Raw genomic sequence first — 25,617 nt, 5'->3', positions numbered from 1 at the left:
TGAAGGATGTGCCCACGCTGCACCGTTTCCAGGCCTCGGTGACCCCTGCACAGCCGGGGGCACAGACCACAGGCCCTGGCTCCCCCGCACAGCGCATCAGCACTCACCTCGGCTGGATCCTCGGCGTGCAGTGGGAAAGGGAAGCAAAGCGGGGCGTAGCAGAGTGGTGCGAGGAGCCAGGCAATGAGCAGAACGACCTTGTTCAGAGAGTTTATTGCAGGTTCCCAGGAGCCCTGCGTGCCCTAGGCAGTGAGTGGGTGGTGGGATGGCCTTCACAGAAAGCCTCCTCCAGCGGGATCAGGTGTGGGAGCAGTGCGGAGGGGAGCAGAAAGCCCCTGCAGGAGCAGCACCCAGCTGCCCGCAGCCGCCACGTGAACTGCGGAGCCTCGGAGCCTGCCCAGGGCTGTGTGCGTGCAGGGGCCGCGGGGCAGAGGGGAAGTGGTGGGGACTGCTCCCTTCCCAGGAGAGAAGTAGCTGCCTCCCCAGACAGGGAGGACGCGAGACAGGAAGCCACAAGCGAGAAGGCGGCTGCGGCAGGGACACAACTACTCACCCAGCAACGACAGAGCCCCTGGGACTCCTCGCCCCCCACCCACCGCAGGCAGCCCCGTCCTCCACCCGCCCAGCCAGGCGCCGTCCTGCAGGGCTGGGCAGAGCCGGGCTGGAGCGGGGAGCCCCACGGCTGCAGGAGGGACTTGGTTCGTGGGGCAGCAGCCCGGGCGCAGCTGAGCGGCTGTGAGGTTGCGCTGTGCGGGGGGTGCCGGGCAGCGAGCGCAGCCAGGGCGCCAGGCGCTGCCTCCGCAGCCCCTAGTAAGGCTCGTTCTTAATGAAGCGGCTGAACATGGTGAAGGCAGCGAGCGGCCGGTCCGAGGGCACCATGTGGCCGGCTCCCTGTGGGAAACCGGCGGCAGCAGGTCAGGGCCGGCCGTGGGGCTGCCGCAGCCCTGCGAGCGCCTCCAGCCCCAGGCTGCCCGCAGCCCAGCCAGCGCCGCCCCACTCCCGCCTGTGCTGCAGCCAGCAGCCCTGTCCCCACCGCGCAGAGCCCCTCAGCCCTACCTTGATGGTGAGGAAGGCGATGTTGGTAAATTCCTTCACAAAGCCCCCGATCTGGTTCTCGCCTTCTTCAGTGTAGAGCCAGGGCCGGCGAGCCACCTGCACCTGGAGCGAGGTGGCGCCCTCAGTGCCCCGGCTGCCCCAGGCGCGCAGCCAGCCCCGGCACGCGGCCGACTGCACAGCCTGGAGCTGGCGAGTGCCCTGGCCAAAGCCCTGCTCTGCCCGTTTACCTTCTGGCAGAGGGACTCCACGAACCACTCGTCCCCGAGGAAGTTGCAGGCCATGTCAACGTCCCCGTTGTACACCAGGATCCGGTATTTCTGCAGGGCAGGAGGAGGGTGAGCGTTTCGCAGGGCAGCAGCCCCGGCCACACAGGAAGCCAGTTTGGCAAAGTCAGTCCGGTGGTGGCTCTCCCATGCCTACCGTGGCTCCCAGCAGCTTCAGGTACTGGTCGTTCATCTGCATGTACAGGCGCTTGTAGCTGCGGTTCACCTCGAAGCTGCGGAGAAAGCGTCGGCGTCAGGCGGCTGCTTATGCTCGCGGTGGTCCCTCCCTGCCTGGAGCTTGCTCACCTGCACACCTGCCACTCCGGGGCATCAGGGGAGATGTGGAGAGCCCTCCGCACCTCTGGGGAGTTCAGATACATTCTGGGGGCCGTAGAGTTGGTGCAGGGTGGGTCCATACGGACCTTCTTCCGGGCTACCGGCATCCGGAACAGGTTCTGAGAGAGAGCCAGGAGAATCCCTGCCACAGCAGCACCCGGTGCTGCCTCACGGGAGCACCCGCTCTCTGCTCCTCGTGCCCACAGGCAGCACCGCTGGCCGGGCAGAGGACGCTTGCAGCCCGGTGGCACGGGCGCCTGGGCTCACCTGCCGCCAGGAGAACCTCATCGGCATCCGGATGAAGGAGTTGCCCAGGTCGTGTGTGATGAGATAGTCACCCTCGTACCTGCAGCCAGGATGAGCGTGGGGATGGGCTGAGAACTCTGGAGGAACAAGGGCTCAGGGGCCTCCCTGGGGGAGTCCTTGGCAGCAGCCAGACATAGTCCGCCTGTCCCAGAGGGACCCCCTGCCCAGCCCACCACGTCCCCACACGCTGCAAACCAAAGGGAGTCTGTGCCTGGAGACCTGTCTGCCGTGGGGCCGCTCTCACCTCATGCTCCCAGGGACACCGCCATCGCACGGGGCATAGAGGTTGTAGATGTTGAGGCCGGACTCCTCTACGATCTGAATCATCTCCTGCATCTGCAACGAGCTGCGTGTGAAGGACTGGAGACTCAGCAGGGTGCCTGAGGGACCACAGGCTCCTCCAGAGCCAGACAGGTGGGTGCCGCTCACAGACGCTGGCGCCGGGCACATGCTCGGCGGCTGCAGCTCCCCTTACCTTGAGTGTGCAGTTCAGGTTGGAGTTGTCGTGGAAGTTGCACTTCCCTTGGGAGCAGCAGAAGGCCTGCAAGTCCCTCCACAGCCTGCGGGCAGAGAGCAGGGGACTTGGACCATGCTGCTCAGACGGCACCAGGGACACGAAGCCAGCGGCTGTGGCCACAGCCGTGCTGCAGGCTCCCTGCCCAGTGGCCGCGCAGCCCGGCTCGGCCCGGGCTCACGAACAAACGTGCCCACGAGAGCTGCCCAGGGCCAGGGCCACCTCCACCGCCCGGCTGCTGGCCCAGCTCAGGCCAGGAGCTTCCCTTGTCCCGCACACCACCGACCCAGCCAGCCCCATCCCAAGCCGTGCCCCTGTCCTGTGCATACAGAGAGCACATCTGGCGGCAGCGCCCCCCCCTCCAGCTGCGGTCCCCCTCCTCTCACTCGGTGCCCAGCAGGCCGTGGTAATAGGCAAAGTAAACCAGAGAGTTGTCGTTGATCTCGTAGGAGGAGAGGCCATTTCCCACGGCGATCCCCTGCGAGGCACAGAGAAAACAACTCTGTTGTGTTCCAGCTCCCCGCAGGGCAGCCGCAGCTGCAGCGGCGGCAGGCAGGAAGCAGATGCGGCGCTGTTTACTGCACGGAGGGAACAGGAAGGGCTGAGGGTGCCTGAGAACGCCGCCCTGGTCCCACGCGGCAGGGACGGACACGTCCACCAGCAGCTGCTGCCAGCACCCCAGGAGAAGATGAAAGGCCACGGGGCCAGACCCACCCCACAGCCCAGAGGGGGCCCCGCACAGCGGCTGCGCAGCCAGTTCCCACCTTGGTGCCGCTCGAGAGCCCAGCGAGGCCGTGCCGAGCCCTCTGCTCCCCAGGCCGGCGGCACAGCCCAGCCGCTCACCTTCAGGCTGAGGCTGGGGTCCTGCATCACCCACTCCGCCAGCGTGGGGATGTAGATCCCGCCGTAGCTCTCTCCTGTGAGGAACAGATCGCTCTTGGCGTACTCGGGGAAGAGCCGGAGGAACTCCTTCAGTGCCAGGTAGTTGTTGTGAGCAACCTGCAGGCAGGAGGAGGCAGGGGTCAGGCAGCAAGGCGGGGCCCCAGCGCCCAGGCTGGCGCAGGCAGGAGGGGTCCCTCCCAGCAGCCCGGGCCACTCGCCTCGGTGTCGTTCGTGGCGTACTTCTTGTCCTCGGAGTAGGAGAAGCCGACACCAGCGGGGGACTCCAGGTAGAGCACGTTGGCAATCTGCGGGGACAGCAGAGGAGCTGGGATCCGGGCAGATCCCCCCTCCCGGCTCAGCGAGGCAGAGGGCTGCTGGCCTGGCCGCTGACAGCACCCGCGGGTGCCCGACCTGCCCCAGGGCTGCGCCGAGGCGGCCACGTTCCTGCCCGGCTCGACAGCGCACTCGAGAGGAGGGTGCGGTGGGCAGGGGCCTGGTGGGAGCCTCGGCCCCACGGAGAGGCCAGGGTGAACGGACTGAGGGCCACCCTCTCCCCACAGCCGCGGAGGGCTGCGGCCGCCTGCGCCCGCACCTTGTTCCAGGCGTAGTCGTTGTACTTCAACGTGACCCCGTCGGGCTGGATCTGGGGAAGCGGAAGGCAGTGACCGACGGGAACAACCGGGCCGGCCCAGCACGACGGTTCATGCCACGCAGACTGCGAGCCGCCGGCGGCCCCAAGCCACGGGACGGCTGCGAGTACTGACCAGGAAGGGGCCGTGCTCCTTCAGGAACCCCTCCATGGAGCTGCAGCCGGGGCCCCCGTTCAGCCACAGCACCAGGGGGCTGCTCTGGGGGTCGTCCTGGGCCTCCACGAACCTGCAGACACGCTGCCATCAGCACCCGGCCGGGCTCCCACCGCGGCCCCTGGGGGCACAGCCCGGCGGCGGCCCCGGTACCGACGCGGCCCCACGTACCAGTAGTGCAGGCGCTTGCCCGGCGCGGCGCAGAGGTAGCCCGAGAAGTGCCGGAAGGAGGGCTGCTTGGCCAGCCCGGGCAGGAAGGTCACCTCGTGGCCCGGGGGGGCGGCCCGGCTCAGCCCCAGCAGCAGCGCGCACAGCAGCAGCGGCCCCATCTGCGGGGGGGCGGGCGGGGAGCTCGGGGCGCTGCTCGCCGGGAACGGCGGCGGCCCCGGCAGCGCCCCACGGCCCCCCGGCCCGGCCCCCTCTCCCGAGGCCCGGCCGCTCCGGTGCCCCCCGGTCTCTCCGGTGCCCCCCGGCGCGGCCCCCTCTCCCGAGGCCCGGCCGCTCCGGTGCCCCCCGGCCCCAGCGCGGTGCCCCCAGCCCGTCCCGCCCCACCGACCTCGGCCGGTCCCGGCGCGGCTCCGGCAGGCGGCGATCCCGGCGGGCACGTGACGCCCGCCCATATGACCCGCGGTGCTCACGTGAGCGGGGCGGGGCCTAGCGGCGGCCAATCAGCGCCCCGGGGGCAGCCGGCCCCTGCCCCGGCCCGCGCGCGCACGTGGGAGCGGCGCGGGGGGTTCGCGGCCGGGGGCGCGCGGGGGGCACGCGACACACGGGACGCGCGGGGCAGCCCCGCCCCCGCCCTGGCACCGGGCGCGAGCCCCCAGCCCCCCCCCCGGCACGAGGCTGCGGGGCCCCGGCGGGCAGTGCCGGTGTCACCGGGCACAGCGGGGATGGCCGGGCAGCACCGGGCGGCACCGGGCACCGCCGGCCAGCCCCGGGGGGCGGCACCGGGCGGCACCGGGCACCGCGGCCACCCGGGCACAGCGGGGCCGCGCCGGGCAGGCGCGGCGGGGGGCCCGCAGAGCCCGGTGCGGCCCGGCTGCGCCCCGGCGGAGGCAGAGTCCCCTCCCGCCCTGCCCCGAGGCACTCGGGCCCCCCGCCGAGCCCCCCGGCCGTCCCCGCCTCGCGGCAGCTGTGACGGGGACAGCTAAAAATAGCGGTGGCGGCGATGGCTGCCCGCTGCCGCCTCGCCGCGCGGTTCCACCGCGTCCACGGCTCCAACGTCCGCCTGGACGCCTCGCGCACGCGGGCCACGCGCGTGGAGAGCTTCGCCAACGGGCTCTGCTTCAGCCAGGAGCCGCTGGCGCCCGGGCAGGTCTTCCTGGTGGAGATCGAGGAGAAGGAGCTGGGCTGGTGCGGGCACCTGCGCGTGGGGCTGACGGCCCTGGACCCCCAGCACCTGGGCGCGGTGCCCGAGTACTCGCTGCCGGACCTGGTCAACATGGGGGACACCTGGGTGTTCGCCATCACCCGCAGCCACAACCGTGTGGCGGCAGACGGGGAGGAGGCGCCGGCGCGGGCGCGGGGCCTCCCCTGGGAGCCCTTCCTGCTGATCGAGCGGGCGCGGATCCCCCGCGACACGCTGGTGGGGCGCAGCAGGCCCGGGCGCTACAGCCACATCCTGGACGACCTGTACAAGACGAACGCGCTGCCCGCGACCGCCCGGCGCAGCCGCATCGGCGTGCTCTACGCCCCGCAGCCCGACGGCACCGCCGACATGCACATCGTCATCAACGGAGAGGACATGGGGCCGAGCGCGCGGCACCTGCCCACCACCCGCCCGCTCTACGCCGTGGTCGACGTCTTCGCCTCCACCAAGAGCGTCCGGGTCATCCCGGTGGAATACGGCTGTAGGTACCTGCCCCCTCCCTGGGGCACATCCTGCATGGGTCAGGAGCGGGGGGGGCTCCCGTGGGGGCACCCCGCAGTCCCCAACAGTGGGAGTGCCAGAGCGCGCCACGGGCAGAGGGACGCGGGAGCTGCGCCCCCGCGGCGCCACGCCCAGCCCCAGCCAGACAGAGACCCCGGCGTCGGCGCTCGTGGAGCCGCTTCTGGGGGGCTGGCGAGCCCTCGCCACGCCCAGCCTCGCCCCACGGGCACGCGGCAGCCCGCAGCCAGGCGACGTCCTGCCTCGGCACCAAAACATCCGGCTGCGCCCTGCTGCCTGCCCTGGCACGCACGGCTGCCCCCGCGCCTGCCGCGTGCCCGGCTGTGGGGTGCGCTGAGCAGACACCCCGTGATGCCATCGCCGGTTGGGCAACATCCGGCCTCCCTCCGGCTGGGAGGGGCCGGGAAGGCTGGTGGTGGCCGCTGGCTCTTGCGAGGTCAGGCTAATAAGTGCTAATTATCACCGTACTGGAAAAATCAGCGGCAGCTGAGGACTGGGCGGGACGAGAGCCAGGAGAGCTAGCCCCTGGGGGCCAGCTGCCCCGAGCCACCGCGTCCCTCGCCGGCGCAAAGTTCAGCCGCTCCCGTCTCACGGCTGAAACCCGGGACTCTCCCTGCCAGCTGCTGCCAGCCGGGTTATCCAGGCAGGGAGGTTCAACGTGCCCGGCGCCCAGGCCCCACTGCCCCGGAGCCACCGGCCGCAGCACGCGGCAGGAGCACGCCGAGCCGCCTCAGAGGGCCCGTCCCGGCCGCTCACGAGGGACTGGGGCTGGCAGCACGTACCTCCAGGAGAGCTGCCGCTCCCGCTGCGCCTCGGCCGTGGGACCCCGCGAGCACCGCGGCTGGCGCGGGCACCGCTGCAGAGGCGTGATCTGGCGTCCCCCCTCCACCACGACTGCGGCAGCTCGGTTTCTGCAGCGCTTCCGCGGGGTTTGAAAATCAGGCTCTGCGTTTGTGAGGGAAGTGAAAACCAGAAGTGAGCAGCTGCGCTGCTGGTGACACGCGGTGTGGCAGGGGGGCAGGAGAGGCAAATGGTATCTGCCACCCATCACCCATCGCCTGGCTCGACGCAGCTCCGCGCCGCTGAGGCAGAGATAAGCGCCCCAGCCATCCGAAAACAGCCCCAAGGTCAGGAGCCGGCTGGGCGCAGCGCAGTCGTGCTCCGGCCCTGGAGGCACCGGTCCCACGGCCGGAGAGGCGCTCAGCTGCGTGTGGGGGAAACAGCGGGGTCCCACCGGTGGCCCTGCTCCGGCCGAGCGCGGCACCCTGGGCTGCTCTCCCTGGTCTGGCTCTCGGCAGCAGCGGATGAGCCCACAGGCTGCACCCGCGCCGGCCCGCAGCCCATCGCGCCCACGCCGCTCAGCCGCCAAGGGCTCCGGAAGTGGAATCGCACAGGGGCGCACCTCACAGCAGCAGGAACCGGGCAGAGCCCGTTCCCCGGCCATGGGAACGGCGCAGGAGATGGTTTTCTCGCAGGCACCCCCGGAGCCGTCTCTGTGGGTGCCCAGCTGGCAGCCCGGCACCGGCGCCGTGTACGCAGACCAGGGGAGCGGGACAGAGCGAAAAGGCAGCAGGGGCATGAGACCCTGGGGAGCTCAACAGCCCCCAGAGAAAACAAAGGCAAAGCAGCCGCGGTAACGCGCAGCTTGGGCACGTAACTGTCCTCCCAGCCCTCCTCCGAGCAACGGAGAGAGCTTTGCTGCCTGGGGCCCTCGAGCTCCCGAACCCGCTGGAGCACCTCGGCACTGGCTCTCCCGCACGGCCGGCCTGAGCCCGGGGCAGGATGGCGCCTGCTCCCCCTCCCCTGCCCTGAAACACGGCGCCTCCGGGGGGCCCGTCCCTGGTCCCCCTGCTCTCAGCCTCGCTGCCACGCGGCCCGCTCAGCCGCTTCTCCGTGCTCTCTTGCAGTGCCCTCCCTGCAGACCCTCTGCCGGATGGTCATCCAGAAGCACATCGTCCACCGCCTGGCCATCGACGGCCTGGACCTGCCCCCGCCGCTGAAGAGCTTCTGCAAACACGAGTGAGGCGTCGAGGGCACTGCGCCGGGCAGCCCCCCGCCCCACAGCCCCACCACGGCCAGCCGGCGGGCTGCTGGGCAGGATCCGCGTCCCCAGCTGCCCCCTCCGCCTCCTGGGCCCACCAGCGTGCGGACCCCGAGCCAACATGAGAGCACGGGCAGCACGGCAGCGTGTCAGAGCGACTGTCCGCCGTGCAGATGGGTGCAGCAGGGCAGCGGAGGGCAGAGCAAGCAATAAATCGCTTCCAGGCAGAAAGCGAGTGTGCTGCGGGGAGCGCTGGTACGCGGAGCAACGCAGGGGCAGCAGGGATGGCCGCCCTGCCCGCCCCGCGCCAGGGCCCGCTGTGCTAACTGCCCGCAGCCGGAGCTGCTGGTGCAGCCGGGCTGGCTGGGGCGGGCACCGCAGGACCCCCGGGGCGTAGCTGCAGGGGCTGTTCCAGGGAAGCTGCCTGCCACTAAGCTGGGAAGAGACCTGCCAAAGGGTGGTCTGGGGGGCTGGGAGCCCCCTGCGCTTCAGCAGCCCCTCACGGGAGCAGCTCCCCCTCCAGGAAGGGGCAAAGCCAGGCCCGGAAGCCCCCGAGCACGGCCCTCAGCCCCGCTGGGCTCGGGACCTGCCCGCGGCCTGGGCACGACGCTGGGATGGCCCAGGTGGACGGGAGCGAGGGCTGTGCCGGGTGGAGCGCAGGAGGGCACGGCCCAACGCTCACGCGGAGAGTAAATCCCAGCTGCGCGCTGGGCCCGGCCGCGCGGTTTCGCTCTTGGGAAAGATGTTTACCGTGAGCACGGGATGAGTTGTTTCCCGTGCTCCCAGCTGCGTGGTGGGCTGGGCGGCTGCCGCAGGGAAACCCGCAGCGCCCAGGCAGCCGCACGGCGGCGGCCCCCCGCTCAGGCACGTGCCGCGGCCACAGAGCCGACCCGACGCAGGTTGGGCTCCGCGCCTCGCCGGCCGGGGAGGGGAGCACAGCACTGCCCGGCTCCGGGAGCCGGCCTGAGCCCTCCTCCAACGGCCTCATCCTGCGGCTGGGGGGACGGCCACCGGAGCTCCCGCAGGGCCCGTGCCGGGCTGGGAGGGGAGGCAGGGTCAGGGCTGCGCAGGGCAAGGGGCAGAGAGAAATGCTCTCCAAAAACCAGAGGGTGCCCACTGGCGTGAGGAGAGAGATGGCGAGGGGGCCGGCCAGCAGAGCCTTCCAGGCCTTTTGCAGCGTGGCTGAGGGGCAGAACGAGCAGCTCCGAGCTCACAGAAACGTGTTTTAGGAAACACTACGCTGTATTTAGTCAGGAGGGTTCGACAGTATCAGATAATGTTACAAAACCCCCAGGCAGCAGGAAATCCCCAGCCGCGCAGCAGTCCTACCCCCGCGGCAGGCCGCCTCTGCCGAATCCAAAACGTTAACGGAGGAAGCGCCGGCCGGGGAAAACACTGGCGGTGGCTGAACCACAGCGACGAGTGGGGTCTGCGACGCCCGCTGCCACATCCCGCAGGACGCGGCCTTGGGGGCTGCAGGAGCTGGGTCGCTCTCGCTGGCGAGGGGAACAGGGAGCTCACCCCACCGGAGAGCAACGCCCCAGGGCCAGGGCTTGTTTGCTCCTCTCGGGATTTTTTCCTCCCCCACCCCACGTGCTTACAGCCTTTGCTCGCCACCTCACCAGGGCTGTGTTTGCACTGCAGTGACCCCCAGCATCCCTCCCACTCCCCCAGCGCAGAGCTGTTGACAGGGAGGGCGGGTTCCCCTTCTGAGGAATCAAGAGCATCTGCCACAACCAGACAAACGACTCCTCCGCTCCAGACCGCGGGCTGCGCCGCCCCACCGGCGGCGGAGATTGCCACCCTCCGGACCTGCCGCCTCCCAGCACGCCTCTCCCTCCGCTCACGGGGGCGGCGCGAGGAGGCAAGGCCACCAAGCAGCGCTGCACAAAGCCCTGCCGGCTCTCACGGGCCGAGCGAGTCCACCGTCCCGTCCGGCCAGCGGGGAGGCGCGGCCGCAGCTGGCACGCACAGACGCGGCTCCCGAGCGATACGAGGCCCATTTATCGGCTTCCTTGCACAACAAACAGCTGGGCGCTGGAAGGCGCTGGCCACGCATCAAATGACTTTGTCACATGCTATTACACCACTCCCTCCCCCGCCCCACCGCCCGCGGCTGGCTCCCTGCCACCTCTCCCAATCGCCAGGTCAGCAGCGTTACCCGTCCCGGCGCGATCTGGAGTTCCCGATCCGGTTCCTCTGCTGCCCCACGCAAGAGGCGACGCTCGCTCAGCAGAAAAAGGACCCAAACTGCCCCTTCCATGCCGAGCCCCGAGGCAGTGACAGGCTGAGGGTAAAACGAACGGGGTGCCCACACATCTGCGGCCGCGCCGCTCCCGAGGGCCCGCACGTGGAGCGGCCAGCTCGGCTCTGCTCAGCGCTACAGCTTCACCTCAACGTAGGGCCCGATCCAGCTGTCAGCCAGCTCCCGGAGGGTCCTGGACCTGCGCTCAAACTCCTCCCTGCTGCAGTGGGCGAGACGCCGGCTGATCTTTGCGGTGAGGAAGGACACCAGCAGGGATTTGTCCAAAGACCCGTTCCAGGAACTCTCCAGGACCTCTAAGAGGCCATCAGCACTGTCTTGCCCAGCCTGACGGGCATCGCACCCCCTCTGCCACTGTGTGCTGGGCATCTCCGGCTGCAAGGTCTGCCCGTGGAACTCAGCCCGGCCAGGATGTGCCGGCAGGGCAGCTGCAAGACCTGGCCGAAGTGGCAAGTGCCGCTGCTCAGGCCTTTCAGGTCCGCCCTGTGGGCATCCTCCAGGACTTGTACGCGCAGAGCGTCCTCCCCGGTGCCCGTCAGCTGCACACACTTCTGAACCACTGCAAGCTCGCTGGCACAGCCTGGCAGCGGGCCCCGTGCAAATATCGCCCAAAGACTGCTTGATGCGTTCTTCAGTCCTCCGGTTACTCTCCTCCTCACTGTCACCCCCCGGGTTTTCCATGGCCTCCAGTTCAGCCGCAGGAGATGAAGGAACTAATGAGGACTGAGGGCTCACGGGCTCCTTCCGGAGAAGGAGAGCCTGGGGGGTTTCAGGCTGACGCTGAAGAGCCAAGGGAGCTGAGGAGCTGCCGATGGCCTCTGGAGAGCACTCACAGGACTCTCAGAAGCTGAGAGAGGCTGGCACCGGCTGCTGCTGAGCTGCTGCTGTGGTGGGGGAGGCCCGGACGGGGCTCTGAGATGGCTTACCCTGGCACGGCAGAGGGGCGCGGGGCGGACCCGAGGCAGGCAGGCTCTGGGGAGCAGCACAGTGATCAGGAGCGGTATCAGGAGGGCTCTCAGAAACACACTTTTGGCAGTGCCGGGCCAAGGAGGTGCTGCAGCTCCCCAGAGAGAGCCCAGCGCTGAAAACCGGGCTTAGCCCCTGGGTGACCGCCTCCAGGCCCCTGAAGCAGTTACTGCTGCCCCCCCGGGTCCTCTCCCTGTGCACGGCCCAGATCTCATCGAGCAGCCAGCGGACGCGGAGCTGAGGCCACCAGGGAGCCGCGGCCCGGGCCCGGCGGGGCTTCCGCCATCGCCAGCCCTGCGGGGCCGGGACCGCTCGGCCGTGGCCCCGCAGCCGCCGCTACCCGGGGATATATCCCGGCGTGCCTCGCGCCGCAGTGGGGGCATGCATCCCGGCATGCCCCGCTCCCTCCGAGGACGCCACCAATCACCGCGGGGCGCGCCATGACGTCACGGCGCGGCGCCCCCTGCCGGCCGGGTGCACCCCCGCGCCCCCCGCCGGTACCGGGCGGGCGGGGCCATCGCCGCCGGGACCGGAGCGCCGGGCGCGCCGCTCTGCCCTCGCACGGCTCCTCGGTGCCCCCGTTACCCGGCGCCGTCGCGGAGGATGGCTTTGCGAACACAGCCCGGCCCCTTCGCCGCGCGGGGCTGACTCCCTGAAGCCGGCCGGCGTTCTCCCGGCGCCGTGTGCCCGTCGCCCTTCAGCCGGGACGAGCGCACCGCTGTCCCGCCTCGCTCCTCGGTCTCTCGAGGAAAGCGTAGGGAACGCGTCCCCCCGGCTCGGCGCCCCGCGCAGCGGGAGGCTCTTGGTGCGGCCGGTGTGGACGCGGAGCCTGCCCAGGCCGCGCGCTGCCCGTGCCGACGGAGGCCGGCCGGCCGTCTGCCCGCAGGAAGGTTTTCGTGACCTCGGCAGTCCTGACGGGCGCTGAGGCACAGGCGTTCTCCTTCGCTGCCTCACGGCAGCCCTGCGTGGAGCAGGCGCCCCATTCACCGTGACCGTGTGCGAGTCCTCGGCCGCGGCCGTCGCTCCCAGCCGCCTGCTGCTGCTCCTGCACGCCATGGCGCTCGTGCCGCAGCGGTGGCTCTGGTCAGGGAGAACGCTGGGCCCGCATGGGCGTGGTCGCTGTGCAGCTCGCCGATCGCAAGCTGGTCTGTGTCCTCATACTGCAACACAGAATAAGCCGGACACAGGGCTGCGGCTTTCTCCTCTTGCTGTGTTTTCGGGTCCGGACACAACCAAACTTCGCCTGCAGGAACCTGCAAACTGAGAAAGCATTAAGGGGGAAGCAACGGTTGCGCAGGCTGCCAGCATTTGGTTTTGACTCTTCTTGCGTGCCAATGCTGTTATTAATCAGTGAGCACAAAACCCCGCATAAGCTGGTCAGACACGCGGGCTGGCTTCCTGCTCTCAAAGCCTGGGCTAACAAAGCTCGAAGGCAGGAGAGACGAAGGAACCGGGAGTTAGGACAGCCACGACCAAACACTGCAAAGCAGCCCCAGCTCCTGTTCCCAGCTGCGCCTGTTCCTGCTCTCCAGGAATGGCAAAGCTGTTGGTGAACGCTTGATACCTCTGTGTGCGTCTTACTCCTTAAGGCACGCGGCATTTCTGCGACTGCTCTGCGTCTGGAGGAGCAGGCTAGAACACAGCGAGAAAGGCCTGGAGGCAGGAGATTAAATTACGTTTTAAGGCAGCAAGGGAAGCAGTTGTGTAGCTGGAGAATGACCTCGCAAGCCTTTGTGTACAAGAGCAGACCCAGACTTGGATGGAGACGAGATGTCACCACTAGAGCTGTTCGGATAAGCAAAGGCTGCGGAACCGGGTGCTGCGTGGGGAGACCTGGCAACACCTTTCCGTCGCAGCGAGGGGAAGGCAGCCGGGGAATGCCGACAGACGCCAGCGCGCAGCGTGCAGCTGGCCGAGCAGCGAAAGGCAGGAGCTGTGGCTGGCCAGCAGTGACGCGGAGCGACGGCTTCCAGGACGAAAGCCAGAGGATTCACTGCACAGGCAGAGCTGCCGCAGCGAAGGCGGAGTGAAGCGGGGTGAGCAGCGGACGCGGGACGGCAGGCACCGGGGCCGGCCCTCCTCGAGCCACCGCGTCCCGCCAGGGACCGAGCACCGCCGGCGCCCCGGGGCAGAGCCCTGCCGCCGGCTGCGGCACCGGACCGAGACGCAGCTCCGCAGGCCGTAGCCGCACCGCTGCGCCCGCTTGTAGGCGCGGAAGCGCTCCCCGAAGTCCTCGTAGCTCCTGAAGCAGGCGCCCAGCTCCACGGCGGGACCGGGACCGGGACCGGGACCGGGACCCCCCCACACCAGCGCTCGGCCCCGCCGCCTGCGCGCCCCAGGCAGGAGCCCGCCGCCCGTATTAAACCGGCGGGGGCACCGCCCACACCCGCGATGCAGCCAGTCAGAGGCGGTCTGCGCGGACGGGCAGGATGCAAGCCAACCAGTGCAGCGCTTTCCGCCACCGCCCCCGTGACTGGCGGCTGGGCGGCCCAGTCAGCTGGCGGTCCGCCGCTCGCTGGGCGGGCCGTGCTTTCCGCCGCGCCGCGCGCCGGCCGGATGTCGCCGCTGTCCGGGACGCGGAGGAAATGGCGGCCGCGGGGGACGGCGGGGGGCCGGGGCCGGGGCGGCCGCCGCCCGGGGACCTGCGGAGCGTGCTGATCACCAGCGTGCTGAACCTGGAGCGGCTGGAGCTCGACCTGTTCCGGTGCGCGGGGCCGCCGGGCCGCCGGGGCCGGGCCTGCCTCCCCGCCGCCGCCCTCACCGCCGCGGCCTTCTCCCCGCAGGGGCCGGCACCACTGGGTGCCCGCCACGCAGCGGCTGTTCGGCGGGCAGATCGTGGGGCAGGCGCTGGTGGCGGCCGCCCGCGCCGTCAGCCGCGACGAGCAGGTCCACTCGCTGCACTGCTACTTCGTGCGGGCAGGTGGGGGCCGCCGGGGGGCCGGGGCCGGGCGGGGAGCAGCCAGCGCCGGGGGGGTGCCCGGGGCGGAGGGGCGGCAGCGGGGGGGGGCGAGGAGTGCGGCGGGTCGGGGCCGGGCGCGGAATCCGGCGGCGGAGGGGCTGGGGAGGCCGGGGCTGAGGCCCGCAGCGCTGGGACGGTGCCGCCGTCCCGGCTCCAGCACGGCAAAGGCTGCGGGCGGCACTGCCAGCTCAGGCGCAGCGGGCTCGGCCCGTCTGGCCCCCGTGCTCGGCCCCTGTAGGTCCGGTCCCCTCTGGTGCATGGCGGCCCCACAGCAGAGCGTCCCTTTTCTGTCCCAGGGGACCCCAAGGTGCCAGTGCTGTACGAGGTGGAGCGGACCCGTACAGGGAAGAGCTTCTCTGTTCGTTCTGTAAAGGCCATCCAGCACGGAAAGCCGATCTTCACCTGCCAGGCCTCCTTCCAGCTCTCCCAGACAAGCCCAGTGCAGCACCAGTTCACCATGCCCGCTGTGCCGCCCCCCGAGGAGCTGCTGACACAAGAGGAGCTCATCCAGAAGTTCCTGCAGTGAGTGGGGTGAACGGGGCGCAGCAGGGATGCCCTTCTCTGGAGCTGGGGCTCAGGGAGGCGCAGGGACTGGGGCGGCCGCCTGGGGAGTTATGGAAGCAGGACAGGGCAGGAGCCATGCCCCTCCTGCCTTCCTGCGTGGCCCTGGGTCCCTGGGCTGAAGCCGCTGCCAGGACGTGCCCCTGGCCTGCCTGGCATTCACCGTGTGGGTCTGCAGGAACCCCAACTTGGCAGAGAGATACAGAAAGCATCTCAACAAGATTCAAGCCGAAGATGTGCCAATTGATATCAAACCCGTGAACCCGCCAGATGTGTTCTGCTTGGAGCTGCAGGAGCCGAAGCAGCTCTTCTGGGTGCGAGCTCGCGGCTACATAGGTGGGTCCCGCCCAGAGGGCGGTCCGGCTGCCGCACGAGCCGAGGGCTCGGGCCCAAGCTCACGCTGTAGGTTCACCAGGGATGGAGCGGGCTGAGAGGGTTGCGATTTGGCGGCTGTCTGCACCCCGAGCCTGGAGGGAGGCCTGGGGATTGCAAGGCTGAAATGCGGGTGCCGGAGCATGGAGCGATGCCCGTGTTCCGTGCTTGGACACGGCGCGCTTTCCCCGGGGGGCACGGCAAGGGGAGCGGGTCCGAAAGAGCAACTCGGCTCTGCCTGGCCAGCCGCTGGCCCTCGGGGAAGCGGAGCTCCTGGGGCTTTGCCTCGCGTGACACGCGCAGGCTTGTCCCACGGCCACCCCGCAAGGGACGGGCAGTGCCGGTTGCTTTGCAGGGGAGACCGACATGAAGGTGCACTGCTGCGTGGCCGCCTACATCTCCGACTACGCCTTCCTGGGCACGGCCCTGCTCCCGCACCGGCAGTACCACATCAAGTTCATGGTGTCCCTCGACCATTCCATGTGGTTCCACGCGCCCTTCCGAGCGGACCACTGGATGCTGTATGAGTGCGAGAGCCCCTGGGCAGGTGAGTGCTCACCGCGTTCTCCGGGGAGCCACGCGGGGAAGGCCAGCCCTGCCCGTCCCGGGGGCAGCGGGCCGCGGTCTGACGGGCCCTCTCTGCAGGCGGGTGCCGGGGACTGGTGCAGGGACGGCTGTGGCGCAGGGACGGGGTCCTGGCTGTCACCTGCGCGCAGGAAGGAGTCATCAGGGTGAATCAAACACCAAACCAGAGCAAGCTGTAGCGGAGGAAGCCAGCAGCAGCGGTTCCACCAACCCACCGCGGGCTGGGGCTCAGGCATGCTCAGGAGAGACCCCAGGACCAAAACAGAGGTGGGCAGGGCAGGACCCCGAGCGCCAGCGGGAAGGAGCCTCGGAGGAGCTCCCTGCTGGGAGCACTGGTGCCAGAGGCCCTCTGCGACAGATGGGGACCCGCGGAGGCGTGCGCTGCGACCAACTGCCAGCGGCACAGCATGTCACCGCACACCACGATCAGCCACCTTTCACCTGCCTGAAATAAAGCCGCCGGGTGAAAAGCTGGGCTCTGTCCCCGGAGTTTGTCCCCTTGGCTCCCAAGGGAGCCTCTCCGGGCAGGGGAGGGCGGGCAGCGCCGGGGGCACCGGGGTCGGCTCTGCCCCTGCAGCAGCCTGGGTCGCAGGAGGGGAAAGCGCTACTGCGGCACACGTGGCTTCCCCTTCTCACTTCTGCCCTCGTGCCCCGGCGCTCGGTCGCTGCTTCTGCTCACCCTCGCTCTCCTCCCCGGGGCCGAGCTGGCGAGGGGGCCCGGCCCCTGGGAGCGGGGGAAGGGGACGAGTCAGCTCCCACCTCCCTGGGGGGGGGCCTGGAGGCTGCCGCTGCTGGTGCCCTGGGGGAGGTGAAGCTGAGCAGACACAGCAGGCGCCCTGCTCTTCCTACCAAGACTTTATTAAATAAAGTCCTTCTTATTACGGAGTTTTATGGGAACTTCCTGGCGAGAGCCCGGGCCCTGCCAGAATCCTTCCCGTTCCCTTACGCAGTGCCAGTATGTCCCAGCTAAAGTCCCGGCCGCTCTAGAAGCCGTCCGCCGTGGGGGAGCCGGCTCCCGGCAGTGCCGGCGCGGGTGGCGAGCACCGGTGAGCGCCTGGCCCCGCGGGACGGACTAACCACAAAGTGCATTTTCGAGGCAGCTCCCGGGCGTGTGCCCTGCCGCCCGCGGGCGCACAGCGCTGCCTCCCTGCCCCGTCCCCACCCGCAGCACCGCCCTCGCTGCTCCCGGGCCGCGGGGCGCGTGGCCCCCTGCCAGCGTGGGCGCCGGACGCTCACTCCAGAGCCTCCCTGATCAGGCACTCCTTCAGGGTGGGCTGCTGCTGCAGGGGCAGCCCGGCCTCCCGCAGGTCCTGCAGCCGGGCCTCTGAGCGCCGCTTGTCCTTGCCCACCTTCCAGGCCAGGTGGATGTGGGCCTGCAGGAAGGGCCCCAGCAGCGGGTGGCTGCCCTGGCTCTCCAGCAGCTGCAGTGCCTGCTCGCAGCAGCCGTGGGCCTCGCTGAGCTGGTCCAGCTCCTGGTGGCAGACGGCCAGCCCGGCCAGCGTCAGGAGGAAGTGGCCAGAGCCGCAAACCCCCAGCCGGTCCTGCAGCCGGTAGGCGTTGGCCCAGGTGGCCAGGGCCTCGCGGTACATGCCGGTGCAGGTCAGGCGCTGCGCGGCCCGCAGGTCCTGCAGGAAGAAGAACTCGAGGAACTCGGGGGAACGGCGGATCTCGGCGATGGAGTGCAGGTGGGACAGGAACTGCTCGAAGGCTCGGCTCCGCTTGGCGATGGTCTCGGCGGTGAAGTTCCGGCGCAGCCTCTTCCTTGGGAAGGCGATGCCGGCCATGTCGCAGCCGAAGCGGCAGCGCAGGCGGCGGTTCAGCCGTTCGAAGTCCGAGTAGCGCCGGGCGATGGCGGCGGGGGCCTTGTCAAACCGGCCGGAGCGGATCAGGTAGATGGTGTAGAGCTGCGGGGGGAGCCGGGCGTCAGGGTGGCGCCACGGGCGCGCTGCTCCCGCGGGGCCGGGCAGAGCTGGGTGCGCAGCCGCAGAGGGGCTGCGGCGGGGTTCGCCCAGGCAGCAGGGAGCAGGCTGGGCTGCCGCAGCCGCAGCAGGCGCCAGCAATAGTTACCTGAGGCTCATCTGAGCCGCCAGCACCATCCGAGCAGCACGGGGAAAGACAGAGAGAAATAAGCGCCAGCCCCGTGGGACCCCTGCCCCAGGAGGGAGTGGGTCCTGCGCCCACCCCGCGCCCGCCCAGCCCCGCCGGGCTCACTCACCACATACTTGGAGGAGCGCTCGCTGACCACGCTGGCGCTAGTGACCTCGAAGAGCAGCCGCTGCGGTGCCAGGCTGCCCCGCGACTTCCTCCACAGCTCCTGCAGCTGCCGGGTCAGCAGGCTGCCGCCGGGACGCTCCGCTGCGGGGCCCCACTCTGCGCCGGGAGAGGGGTGTCAGCCTGCCTGCCGTGCGCCCCGGTGTCTCCGGGCTGCTGGCTGCCGCCATCACCTGGGTCCCCCCCGGGGTGCGGCCGCCCCAGCCTCCCCATTGCAGCGGCCCCAGCACCTGCCTCCATCCTCAGCACCCGCTGCGGCACCCGTCGGCTGCGGCAGCTCCCCCAGCTCCTCTCCAGCACCTTCCTCCTCCTCCTGCTCCTCCTCCTCCTCGTGGCTGGTGAAGCTCAGGGTGCCGCTGAGGCGCGTCGACAGCCCCTCCGTGTCATCCTCCAGCTCCGAGCTCTCCGGAAAGTCCTCGGCTTCGGAGCTCCCATGTGCCCGCTCCTCCCGGCCGCCTTCACCGGCCAGCGCGTGCCGCAGGCGGTGCAGGATGCGGGCGGCCATCCCGTGCCGCCCAGCTGCCGAGGCGGGGGTCAGGCCCGGTTGTCCCAGCGCAGGGGGACGGGCAGGGGCCAGGGGCTACCCACCACTGCCCAGCACAGCACCGGCAGCCAGGGCACCACACGGGCGTGGCCCGGGACCCCCCGGACCCGGGACCCCCCGAGACGGGACCCCCGCCCCGGCCCAGTGCAGCCGCCTCCCCGCCGCGGGCGGGGCCGGGCCGGCCCGTACCGTGCCGGGCCGAGCCAGGCGCTGCCGAGAGATGGCTGCTCCCGTCCCGGGATCCTCCCTGCGCGGCTCCGCCTCCGCCGAGAACCCGGATCGCGGCGGCGGGGCCGGCACCGCCCGGCACGGCCGGGATCGGCATGGCCGGGATCGGCACGGCACCGTCCGGCACGGCACCGCCCGGCACGGCACGGCTGGGACTGGCCCGGCATGGCCGGGATGTGCACGGATCCCGTCCTCCACAGCCCCTGCCCGGCTCCACCCGCGTCACCGCTCCCGTTGTCCCCTGCCCGGGCTGTCCTGGCAGGGCCCTGGGTCCCCCCACCCGGGACCGCCGGAGCCCCACCCCCCAGCACTGCAGGGTCTGGGAGTCCGGATACCCCAGTGCCCCTGTATCCTAGTACCCCGACACCCCGGTACCCCGCACCCAAGCTCCCCATCTCGCTGTGCTGGTGGGACGTCCCCTGGGCTGCCCTGGCACCCCACCGCCCGTGCCCCCGCTGCCCTCGCCATGTGCCGCAGCCGGCTGGGCTGCACCCCCGGCGCTCGCCCTGCCTTATTTAGCACCACGCCCGCTCCCTCCTCGCCGCTTTCTTGGGAATGTCTATTAATATCGAGGAACCGGCCAGCTGCTGCCATCGCTCTGCCCCGCTGCGCCCTGCTCCAGCACCCCGCACCCTGCCCGGGCTGGGACAGGGACCCCTGCATTCCCCTGGGCGGGGGTGGGTCTGTGGGGGGGTCCACACACAGCGCCCCGGGGGTCCCAAAGCCTCCCCAGCCCCTCCCGACTGCTGGGCAGGGTGGGATGCACGAGTGGGGCTGGGCTAGTGCCATCCCCAGCTGCCACCGGGGAATGGGGGTCCCGGCAAAACCATGAGCCAGGGAGCCTCCTGGGTGTCCCCAGCACTGGAACCTCGCGGGACGGGGTGTCAGCCTGACCCCGCTGCTGCCCAAGCTCCTGTGCAGCCCCTCGGAGCACCGTGGGGCACGGGCCACTCGGCCCCTGTGTCCCCAGAGCCACCGGCCCCAGCCGGGCCCTGGCAGAGGCGGCTGGCATGGGCTGCGGCACGCGAGGGCAGAGCCTTCGAGGAGGCGCCTGGGCAGATTTCCCGCTCTCCCAGCAGCACGGAGAGACGGGACCCTTTCTGGACGGTGCCAATGGTGCCAGGGACCCCGTACTGGGGAAGGGTGGGGGGGATGCTTCACACCCTCACAGGGGCTTCGTGCCCCACGCCCCGCCCAGGGGCCCCTTCCTCATCTGGGACAGGGCCCTGCCCAGCTGGCCGGAGCAGAAAACCCAGCCCGAGGTGGCGGGACGAGGCTGGAGCCCCCGGAGTCTTTGGGGTGAGGGAGGGGAGGCTCCAGGCAGAGCTACGGGCTCGGCAGTCCCGTGCTGCGGTGCTGGGGGGGAGCCCTGTCGCCCTTGTTTGGGTGATGCTGGCGGCTCGGGGCTATTTTTAACCCCCTCCTTGCTGAGCTGCCCTGGGCGGGGGGGTGTGCAGGGGGCGGGGGGGCAGAGCCACCCTCCTGCCAAGGCTTCAGTGTCCCTCCCCGGAGGGCTTGAATTTCTATCCCTGCTTCAGACCCACGCTTAATCCCCAGCTCTTGGCCAATGGCGCTTTGGCTAAATTAGGTAAAATGCGCCCCTTGCCAATGAGCGGGGCCGGGTTGCCACCGTGGAGCTGATAGGCTGCCGGGGCCGGGGGGCCAGCGGCCGGGGGCACGCTGCGTGGCGGGGACGCTACAAATTGGGGTGCCAGGGGCGCCGGGGAGCTTCCGGGGGCTTCTGCTGCAGGAGGTGGTGACTCCCTGCGGGAGGGAAGCAGCAAAAATGACTTCAATGGTAAGAGCCCACACGCTGCCGCCTGCTGCGTGCCATGTGGTGTGGCGTGTGCTGCGTGCCGCGGCAAGACCCGGCAGGACAGGAGGTGCGGGGGGGATGCGGGCTGCTGAGGTGTCTCTGTGGATGGCGGTGGGGAGACAGTGGCCAGGGCCGGGCGAGGGCAGCGAGGCGTTGGGGCGGTGCAGGGTCCCCGTGGGACCTGTCCTGGGGTGGAGGGACCGAACGAGTGCTCAAGGGGTGCTGGCGCTGCGCGGAGGCAGCGGTGGCAGGGGCGGCTGAAAGCCGAGTGCTGGGTCACACGATACGGTGTCGCTGCCGACCCGCGCCTCCAGGAGAAACTTGATCAGGACGGACAGGTGCCCGCAGCCCCGCTGCTCCCCATAAGGGGAGCTGAGGAGATCCCAAAAATAGCGCTGCGTGCTTGGGATGCCAAGGCTGCACATGGGGCCCATGGCCCCGGTGCCATGGAGCCCCCCTGGCTAGCAAAGGGCCCCGGGCAGGTGGCTCCCCACAGCCCACCGCCCTCACGGGTGCCGAGGTGGCACCGGAGCTGCGGGGGTTGCTGGGGGCCGCGGTGCCGCCCTGTCCTCTGCCGCGGGCGGCCGCAGTGACCCCGCTCCCTTGCCTTGCAGACGGACCAGCAGGCTGAAGCCCGCGCCTTCCTCAGCGAGGAGATGATCGCGGGTGAGTGCGGGGGCGGTGGGGAGAGGGGCCAGACCCGGGCTCTGTCCCGTGGCCGGGCTCTGTCCAGGGCCATGGCCCTGGCCCGCGCGCTGCCCAGCCCTGACTCTCCTTCCCCGCAGAGTTCAAGGCTGCCTTCGACATGTTTGATGCCGACGGTGGCGGGGACATCAGCACCAAGGAGCTGGGGACGGTGATGAGGATGCTGGGCCAGAACCCCACCAAGGAGGAGCTGGACGCCATCATAGAGGAGGTGGACGAGGACGGTGAGCGGCCCTCGCAGTGGGCGGCGGGCGCGGGGCTGGCAGCCTGACCCACGTTCGGCTTCCTCCTCGCAGGCAGCGGCACCATCGACTTCGAGGAGTTCCTGGTGATGATGGTGCGCCAGATGAAGGAGGATGCCAAGGGCAAGTCCGAGGAGGAGCTGGCCAACTGCTTCCGCATCTTTGACCGGTAAAAGGCGGGGAGCACCTGCCCACCCTGCCCGCAGGGGTGAGCGGGGCCGCATCCTCCTCTCGCCCTCCTGCAGGAACGCGGACGGGTTCATCGACATCGAGGAGCTGGGCGAGATCCTGAGGGCCACCGGGGAGCACGTCACCGAGGAGGACATAGAGGACCTGATGAAGGACTCAGACAAGAACAACGACGGCCGCATCGACTTCGACGGTGAGCGGTGGCCCTGGCCGAGCACCCGCGCTGTGCGCCCCGGGCAGGGCCGTGGGCTGAGGGTGCCGCTGTCTTGCAGAGTTTCTGAAGATGATGGAGGGTGTGCAGTAAGGGACCAGACATTCCTCGGGCCGGCTGCTGCACCCAGCCCCGCTCCCCCGCTGCCCAGGGAGCAGCAGCTCCGCAGTGCCCGACACCCGGCCGCCCACGCCGGCTGGGACCCTGCCCTGCGCCGGGGCCCCAGTTTCCCCCCAGCGCAGGCGGCCAAGCTTTTCCTCCAGCCTGTTGCACGCGGTTTCGGTCTCGGCCTCATTAAAAGGGGAAAGGCTTCAGCCGCCGGTGTGGAACTTCACTGGGTTTGCGTGGGGAAGGGGCGGTGGCACTGTGCCCGCTGTGCCGCTCCCCAGGGAGGCGGCGCGTTCCGGGTGGGCGCCCCGCACCCCGTGCTGGTCAGGCTCACCCCATGAGGCCGTGCCGTCGGGGCACGGGGGCAACGCGTGGCCGTGGTTCCCACGGGCTGCTGGGCAGCCGCCAGCGCTGAGCTCAGACTTTCCATGCGAGCGGCCAGTTCACACGCCAGCGGGCGAGGGAGTGTGGCTCCCGCCCTGAGGGGTCCCAGCGAGCAGCCAAGCTCCTGGCCGCTCTACGCCGGGACCCCCGTGTCCCACCCGGCCAGGGGACCCGGCTCTAAGATGGGGGGGAAGCAGCAGCCCCCCCATGTGGGGTCAAGGTGACGCTGGAGCCTCTGTCCCTGACAGCCCACGCCAGCTCGCCCGCATCACTGCTCCCCAGGGACCCGCTGCGGCTCCGCACCGCCTCTCCAGCCGGGGGGACGAGGGGGGCACGCTCCTTGCCCAGGGAGCGCCCGCCATGCGTGGGGACAGCAGGATCAGCACTGCGCAGCTGCTGGGACACAGGGCTGTGGGTCGGAGCTCATTGCATCCGTGGGGCGCAGCGCTGCAGCTCAGGGGAACAGAGCTCCTCGGAGAGCCGGGGGTCACCGCCGAGGGGCCTGGCCCTGCCCCGTCCTCGCACGGCGCGATGGCTCTGAGAAGAGGGGATGCGTGTGGCACGCGGGGGATGGCGGGGACATGTGCGGCGGCCCAGGCCGCTCTCTGCAAGGCCACGGCCGGGCACCGGCAGCTGGTGCTGCAGCTCGGGGGCAGCGCCGACAGCCCCCGGCTGAGGGAGGAGCGGCGCAGGAGGAGCGCGGAGGCCCGCGAGCTCAGCACCGGTAAGGACAGGACTGCCACCCCCCTGCCCCCACGCTGGCGCGGGCGGAGGGGTTCTGGGGCCACCCCGACTCAGCATACCCTGTCCCTCAGGGCTGCGGCATGCGCTGCTGGCGGGGTTGCGGCAGGCACCGGTGAGCCCCGAGGAGCAGCGGGAGCTGGAGCGGCTGTGGGTGCTCTTCCTCTCCGCCCTGGAGCTCTTCCTGCAGGACCTGCGCCGAGCCCACCACCTCTGCCAGCTCTTCTCCGCGCAGGGCGGCGGCGCGGCCCTGCTGCGCACTGGGCTGGGGGGCCAGGGGCTGCCTGGCCGCAAAGGGAGCCGGCGAGGCGGGGGTCCCGCGCAGCCCCCGGCCGCCCTGCGCCTGGAGGAGGAGATCGAGCAGGTGAGGGCCATGCTGGCAGAGATGGAGAGCGGAGCCAACATCCCGCCATGGACGGTGGAGGCCACGCAGGCAGTGGGGACAGGCAGCACCACAGCCCCCACATCCGGGGCAGTTCGGGTGGGGCCTCACGCTGGGCACTGTTGCAGGGTGCTCTGAGCAGGGGGCAGGAGAGGAGATGGCAGGGCTGGCTCCCCCCTCGCACACTCGGGTGTCATGGAGCAGGGAATGGGGCCCTGTGCCCCCCCATGGCCCTTCGCCCAGACAGGGCCCTTCCCCACAGAGGGAACAGGACCAGCTCTGAGCACCCCAGGTGTTAATAAAGCCCCTGTTGCCCCGCGGGGGCCGGTGTCCCTCCCCTCCTGCCCACGCTTGCAGAGGGGCCAGCAGAACCCCAGGGCCGGGCTGGCCGAGAGAAGGTGCCTGTGGGCACTCACAGGGTGCCAGGCTGCAACAAAACCCCCAGAAGAAAAGTCATAAACGTGCATTTATTTATACATTAACCGAGGCTCGGACTGCAAAATTAATTTAAGAACAGCCTATGATACAGAAAGCCGGGGCGAGCGGCAGGACAGGGAGCAGGCGGGGGCTCAGGTACGATGAGGAGGTGGCGGCGCGGGTCAGGTTTCCTGACTCTTGGCCTGCTTGGCGTACGTCTCCCGCACATACTTCTTGTAGGCTGGGGAGAGGCGGCACAGGGCTGAGGGTCCCGGGGCAGCCGCGGGGCCGGGCGGGCAGCGGGACGCAGCAGGGTCGGGGGGCTGTGCCGCTGCCCACCCCAGAGGGAGGGAGGAGGGGGTCACCCGTCCTGGGCACTCACCAGCTTGGTTCTTCCAGAGCTCGGCAGCGTGCGTGTTCAGGGGGCTCTCGATGTTGGGCTCTGGGGACAGGGCCTGGGTCAGCGCGTGGGGTGGCCTGGACCCCCCAGCCCAGCACCATCCCCTCCTCAGCACCCCCCGGCAGCGCAGCCTGGGACCCACCTGCCAGCAGGCTCTGGATGGAGAGCAGGATGGTGCGGACGTCGTAGAGGGCCGACCACTTGTCCTTGAGGATGTCGAGGCAGATGTTGCCCTGGGTGTCGACGTTGGGGTGGTAGCAGGGCGTCAGGAACCGCACGGCGGGCGCGGTGTAGGGGTACCCGCTGGGGAACTCCAGCGCCAGCTTGAACCGCAGCTCCTCGTAGGCCTGGGGGCAGGGGTCAGTGCCGCGGCCTCGGCCCGGGGGAGCCCCGGCGGGGGTCGGGGGCAGCAGGCGGACCCGGGCCCCCCACTCACCGTGCCGGCGGGGCCGTCGATGGTCCCGATCCACTTGAAGAGGTTGTCAGACTCGGGGAAGGCGGAAATGCCTTTGTCACCGGACATCTGCGGGGACACCGGTCAGGGCGGCCCGGGACCCCCGCCTCGGCCCCGGGACCCCCAACCGCACCACTCCCCGGTCCCGGGACCCCCAGCCGCGCACCCCCGGCCCCGGGACCCCACTCACCATCAGCGCCATCAGCTCCTGCTGCAGCCTGCGGGGGAAGCACTCGTTACCGGGCTGGCCCGCGGGGCAGCCCCCGGCCCCGGCCCGGCCCCCGCTCACCTCTTCCCCACGGAGCCCCGGGCCGCCGTGGCCCCCGCCTCAGCCGCTTTGCGGGCGGCCGCGCTGGGCACGGCGGCGGGGTCGGCGTTCTGCGAGGCCATGGCGGCTCCGGGGGCACCGGGCGCGGCCCCCGCTGCGGCTTCTCGCGGTGCGGGCGGCGGTGCCGGCGCAGGGAGCTCTGCGGGGCGGCGGCCGCGGTGCGGAGCCCCTCCCGGTGCGGTGGTAGCGGTCCTGGTACCGGCCCCGGTGCTGTGCAGGGCCGGGCCCCTCGCGGTGCGGCGGTGGCGGCCCCGGTGCGGCGCAGGGCCCCTCGCGGTGGCGGTGCCGCTCCTGGTGCCGGTGCCGGCCCCGCTCCTCCCGCCGCGGCCTCGCGCCCCGTTTGAATGTTTCCAACGTGCAGCCCCTCCGCCAATCAGCGCGCAGCTCCGTTCAAGCCGGCCA

The 25,617-nt window shown here is 70.6% G+C and overlaps 8 protein-coding genes across 8 annotated transcripts; 4 read left to right on the top strand and 4 right to left on the bottom strand.

Moving 5' to 3' along the window:
• Positions 1–196: 196 nt before the first annotated feature.
• CTSA (cathepsin A) lies at positions 197–4,769 on the bottom strand. The gene is made up of 15 exons (XM_086760646.1): positions 4,717–4,769; positions 4,332–4,489; positions 4,122–4,233; positions 3,950–4,000; positions 3,576–3,662; positions 3,319–3,474; positions 2,862–2,953; positions 2,437–2,521; positions 2,206–2,297; positions 1,923–2,001; positions 1,626–1,774; positions 1,477–1,552; positions 1,284–1,373; positions 1,057–1,158; positions 197–891 (listed from the first exon to the last, which is right to left on the bottom strand). The coding sequence occupies exons 2-15, from the start codon at positions 4,487–4,489 to the stop codon at positions 808–810; spliced, it is 1,413 nt and encodes a 470-aa protein (XP_086616772.1). The 5' UTR covers positions 4,717–4,769; the 3' UTR covers positions 197–807.
• A 532-nt stretch (positions 4,770–5,301) lies between these two features.
• NEURL2 (neuralized E3 ubiquitin protein ligase 2) lies at positions 5,302–8,320 on the top strand. The gene is made up of 2 exons (XM_086760644.1): positions 5,302–6,010; positions 7,956–8,320. The coding sequence occupies exons 1-2, from the start codon at positions 5,329–5,331 to the stop codon at positions 8,069–8,071; spliced, it is 798 nt and encodes a 265-aa protein (XP_086616770.1). The 5' UTR covers positions 5,302–5,328; the 3' UTR covers positions 8,072–8,320.
• Positions 8,321–10,075: 1,755 nt separating this feature from the next.
• LOC104487167 (zinc finger SWIM domain-containing protein 1) lies at positions 10,076–11,347 on the bottom strand. The gene is given in 3 exon segments (XM_086760715.1): positions 10,076–10,741; positions 10,744–10,925; positions 10,927–11,347. Coding segments are annotated over 3 exon segments (561 nt in total). The 5' UTR covers positions 11,034–11,347; the 3' UTR covers positions 10,076–10,469.
• A 2,528-nt stretch (positions 11,348–13,875) lies between these two features.
• ACOT8 (acyl-CoA thioesterase 8) lies at positions 13,876–16,270 on the top strand. Its single transcript, XM_086760893.1, has 6 exons — positions 13,876–14,022; positions 14,102–14,238; positions 14,574–14,799; positions 15,017–15,174; positions 15,566–15,757; positions 15,856–16,270. Exons 1-6 carry the CDS (start codon positions 13,904–13,906, stop codon positions 15,972–15,974), a joined length of 951 nt encoding a protein of 316 aa, XP_086617019.1. The 5' UTR covers positions 13,876–13,903; the 3' UTR covers positions 15,975–16,270.
• A 362-nt stretch (positions 16,271–16,632) lies between these two features.
• SNX21 (sorting nexin family member 21) lies at positions 16,633–18,855 on the bottom strand. Its single transcript, XM_086760892.1, has 3 exons — positions 18,301–18,855; positions 18,011–18,165; positions 16,633–17,699 (listed from the first exon to the last, which is right to left on the bottom strand). Exons 1-3 carry the CDS (start codon positions 18,569–18,571, stop codon positions 17,028–17,030), a joined length of 1,098 nt encoding a protein of 365 aa, XP_086617018.1. The 5' UTR covers positions 18,572–18,855; the 3' UTR covers positions 16,633–17,027.
• A 1,687-nt stretch (positions 18,856–20,542) lies between these two features.
• Positions 20,543–22,315, top strand: TNNC2 (troponin C2, fast skeletal type). Its single transcript, XM_086760676.1, has 6 exons — positions 20,543–20,636; positions 21,269–21,320; positions 21,440–21,583; positions 21,656–21,770; positions 21,847–21,983; positions 22,063–22,315. The coding sequence occupies exons 1-6, from the start codon at positions 20,625–20,627 to the stop codon at positions 22,092–22,094; spliced, it is 492 nt and encodes a 163-aa protein (XP_086616802.1). The 5' UTR covers positions 20,543–20,624; the 3' UTR covers positions 22,095–22,315.
• A 147-nt stretch (positions 22,316–22,462) lies between these two features.
• On the top strand, positions 22,463–23,920 carry LOC147598774 (regulator of G protein signaling 9-binding protein-like). The gene is made up of 2 exons (XM_086760673.1): positions 22,463–23,217; positions 23,309–23,920. Exons 1-2 carry the CDS (start codon positions 22,701–22,703, stop codon positions 23,752–23,754), a joined length of 963 nt encoding a protein of 320 aa, XP_086616799.1. The 5' UTR covers positions 22,463–22,700; the 3' UTR covers positions 23,755–23,920.
• A 148-nt stretch (positions 23,921–24,068) lies between these two features.
• UBE2C (ubiquitin conjugating enzyme E2 C) lies at positions 24,069–25,458 on the bottom strand. Its single transcript, XM_086760675.1, has 6 exons — positions 25,177–25,458; positions 25,078–25,105; positions 24,870–24,956; positions 24,576–24,780; positions 24,416–24,475; positions 24,069–24,274 (listed from the first exon to the last, which is right to left on the bottom strand). The coding sequence occupies exons 1-6, from the start codon at positions 25,275–25,277 to the stop codon at positions 24,216–24,218; spliced, it is 540 nt and encodes a 179-aa protein (XP_086616801.1). The 5' UTR covers positions 25,278–25,458; the 3' UTR covers positions 24,069–24,215.
• Positions 25,459–25,617: the final 159 nt, after the last annotated feature.

The sequence above is a fragment of the Chlamydotis macqueenii genome, chromosome 16 (assembly GCF_036417535.1).
Source record: "Chlamydotis macqueenii isolate bChlMac1 chromosome 16, bChlMac1.mat, whole genome shotgun sequence".
Lineage (NCBI taxonomy): Eukaryota > Metazoa > Chordata > Aves > Otidiformes > Otididae > Chlamydotis > Chlamydotis macqueenii.
The sequence above is the reverse complement of the archived record's forward strand: the minus strand, read 5'-3'. Positions and strand labels throughout refer to the sequence as shown.

Bases quoted from the DNA above. Each gene is read 5' to 3' on its own strand.
- UBE2C (XM_086760675.1), bottom strand. From the start codon at position 25,277: ATGGCCTCGCAGAACGCCGACCCCGCCGCCGTGCCCAGCGCGGCCGCC. The intron at 25,106-25,176 runs GTGAGCGGGGGC...CTTCCCCCGCAG, and splicing joins CGGGGCTCCGTGGGGAAGAG to GCTGCAGCAGGAGCTGATGG. The intron at 24,957-25,077 runs GTGAGTGGGGTC...GTGTCCCCGCAG, and splicing joins AGGAGCTGATGGCGCTGATG to ATGTCCGGTGACAAAGGCAT.
- SNX21 (XM_086760892.1), bottom strand. From the start codon at position 18,571: ATGGCCGCCCGCATCCTGCACCGCCTGCGGCACGCGCTGGCCGGTGAA. The intron at 18,166-18,300 runs GCAGGTGCTGGG...CTCCCGGCGCAG, and splicing joins AGCGGGTGCTGAGGATGGAG to AGTGGGGCCCCGCAGCGGAG. The intron at 17,700-18,010 runs GTGAGTGAGCCC...CTCCCCCCGCAG, and splicing joins AGCGCTCCTCCAAGTATGTG to CTCTACACCATCTACCTGAT.
- LOC147598774 (XM_086760673.1), top strand. From the start codon at position 22,701: ATGTGGGGTCAAGGTGACGCTGGAGCCTCTGTCCCTGACAGCCCACGC. The intron at 23,218-23,308 runs GTAAGGACAGGA...CCTGTCCCTCAG, and splicing joins GGCCCGCGAGCTCAGCACCG to GGCTGCGGCATGCGCTGCTG.
- NEURL2 (XM_086760644.1), top strand. From the start codon at position 5,329: ATGGCTGCCCGCTGCCGCCTCGCCGCGCGGTTCCACCGCGTCCACGGC. The intron at 6,011-7,955 runs GTAGGTACCTGC...GCTCTCTTGCAG, and splicing joins CATCCCGGTGGAATACGGCT to TGCCCTCCCTGCAGACCCTC.
- ACOT8 (XM_086760893.1), top strand. From the start codon at position 13,904: ATGGCGGCCGCGGGGGACGGCGGGGGGCCGGGGCCGGGGCGGCCGCCG. The intron at 14,239-14,573 runs GTGGGGGCCGCC...TTTCTGTCCCAG, and splicing joins CTGCTACTTCGTGCGGGCAG to GGGACCCCAAGGTGCCAGTG. The intron at 14,800-15,016 runs GTGAGTGGGGTG...GTGGGTCTGCAG, and splicing joins CTCATCCAGAAGTTCCTGCA to GAACCCCAACTTGGCAGAGA.
- CTSA (XM_086760646.1), bottom strand. From the start codon at position 4,489: ATGGGGCCGCTGCTGCTGTGCGCGCTGCTGCTGGGGCTGAGCCGGGCC. The intron at 3,663-3,949 runs GTGCGGGCGCAG...CTGTCCCCGCAG, and splicing joins ACGACTACGCCTGGAACAAG to ATTGCCAACGTGCTCTACCT. The intron at 1,775-1,922 runs GTGAGCCCAGGC...GCTCTCTCTCAG, and splicing joins TGAGGTTCTCCTGGCGGCAG to AACCTGTTCCGGATGCCGGT.
- TNNC2 (XM_086760676.1), top strand. The intron at 21,321-21,439 runs GTGAGTGCGGGG...CCTTCCCCGCAG, and splicing joins CAGCGAGGAGATGATCGCGG to AGTTCAAGGCTGCCTTCGAC. The intron at 21,984-22,062 runs GTGAGCGGTGGC...GCTGTCTTGCAG, and splicing joins CGGCCGCATCGACTTCGACG to AGTTTCTGAAGATGATGGAG.